Here is a 1,691-nt window from a genome sequence, read left to right on the forward strand (position 1 = left end):
AGCCTCAGTTTCCTCATCTGCAAAATTGGAAAAATAATGATAGTTCATTTTTATGCAGATTAAATGAGGCTTTGCGTGTAAAGAGTTTATCGTGATCCCTGACACACAACGCTTAGCAGATATTAACAGTTTTTACTCTAGGAAAAAGAAATCCACCAGGTGTTTAAGATCTTCCGAAAAACTCCTCTCCCTTAGGGTTTGGCTTCTTTCTGGCAGTCTAGCCTGTTTCAGCATGTGAATTTTGGCATATGGTATTATATTCCAATATACTTACCAACTATTTCTGCAGTTTCTCTTCTAGGCTCCTACCTGGATTTGACAATTCAGACTCTGGATCCGGTTTCCGGAGTCTCTTTCTGTGATCGGGTCTCAGCGGTGCAGAGGTGGCGGTGGCTATGAGGCAGAAGCACTACCTTGAGGCTGCGGCGTGGAAACTACAAGATAGCTGCCCGGGCCAGGCCCGCTATCTCCTCTGGGCCTACAGTTCGTCACACGATGATAAAAGCACTTTTGAAGGAACATGTCCATACTGTTTCCAGTTGCTGGTTCAGGATAAGTCTCGAGTACGTCTCAAACCCAAACCCAAATTGACACCCAAAATACAGAAACTTCTTAATCGAGAAGCAAGAAATTATACACTCAGTTTTAAAGAAGCAAAAATTTTGAAAAAGTACAAAGACTCCACAAGTGTATTGGTGATTACTTGTAAAACATGCAACAGAACAGTTAAACATCATGGTAAAAGTAGAAGCTTTCTATCAACACTGAAGAGCAATCCTACCACTCCTGCAAGTAAACTCAGCCTAAAGACCCCAGAGAGAAAGACTCTAAGTTCTGCAAAACTAAATCATGATATGTCTGGTTCCAAAGCCAAGAGCCCAGCATTGATTTTCAGAAGAGCTAAATCTGGACAGTCAACACCCATTTGCTCCTCAAAGAATGTGAGCAAAACAAAGAAACACTTCTCTCAACTAAAAATGTTGCTTAGTCAGAGTGAATCCGAAAAGAATCCAAAGGTGGACTTCAGAAATTTCTTGTCTTCTTTGTAAAGGATGGACTATGAAAATAAGAAATGTTTAATGTAATTTCTGAAACTAAAGTTAGTCAGAAAACCTACTTTTAAAGAACTTATTTATTCTTAAAATACATGGAAACTAGGGTTCAAGAGCAAACTTTTCTTGGCATTCTTCAGTGTTTATGGAGAAAATACCTCATTAGAATGAAAAACTGAAACCTGCCTACCTCACCAGGTGATTGTGAGGATCAAAAATATATGAAAGGTCCTTGTAAGTAGTAAAGATATATATGGAATTGAGTGGTTATATTATTATTTTCTCCTCCCTTAAGTTTTCATTATGTCATTTTCTTTCATAAGGAAATTGAGATCTTTATGAGAGGTGTGCTTACTCCTTTCTAGGTGTCTGTAACCTTATTGATAATTCAGAAAAACAATAAAGTATAATATTTCACCATAAAAAAAAAAAAATTCAGACTCTGATGTCTTAAGCTTCTGACCTTGTGTAGTGGCATTCACCCACTACATCCACACTCTACATCTTGATTTCTGTGGTTCTGCTTCTGGACTCAGGATTAGATCTTGAATCTTAGTTGCTCCCTTGCTCAGCAGTAAATTTCCGATATCCTTGATGGTGAACTGTACCTCAGATTATAATTAACACAATCATGGAGGG

General features: G+C 38.2%; 1 protein-coding gene across 1 annotated transcript; it reads left to right on the top strand.

Moving 5' to 3' along the window:
• The first annotated feature begins 368 nt into the window (after nt 1–368).
• Nucleotides 369–1,486, top strand: LOC113612346 (UPF0711 protein C18orf21 homolog). Its single transcript, XM_027092153.1, has one exon. It carries the CDS (start codon nt 396–398, stop codon nt 1,047–1,049), a length of 654 nt encoding a protein of 217 aa, XP_026947954.1. The 5' UTR covers nt 369–395; the 3' UTR covers nt 1,050–1,486.
• Nucleotides 1,487–1,691: the final 205 nt, after the last annotated feature.

The sequence above is a fragment of the Aethalodelphis obliquidens genome, unplaced genomic scaffold, assembly GCF_003676395.1.
Source record: "Aethalodelphis obliquidens isolate GAN/ISIS:26980383/991018 unplaced genomic scaffold, ASM367639v1 scaffold75, whole genome shotgun sequence".
Lineage (NCBI taxonomy): Eukaryota > Metazoa > Chordata > Mammalia > Artiodactyla > Delphinidae > Aethalodelphis > Aethalodelphis obliquidens.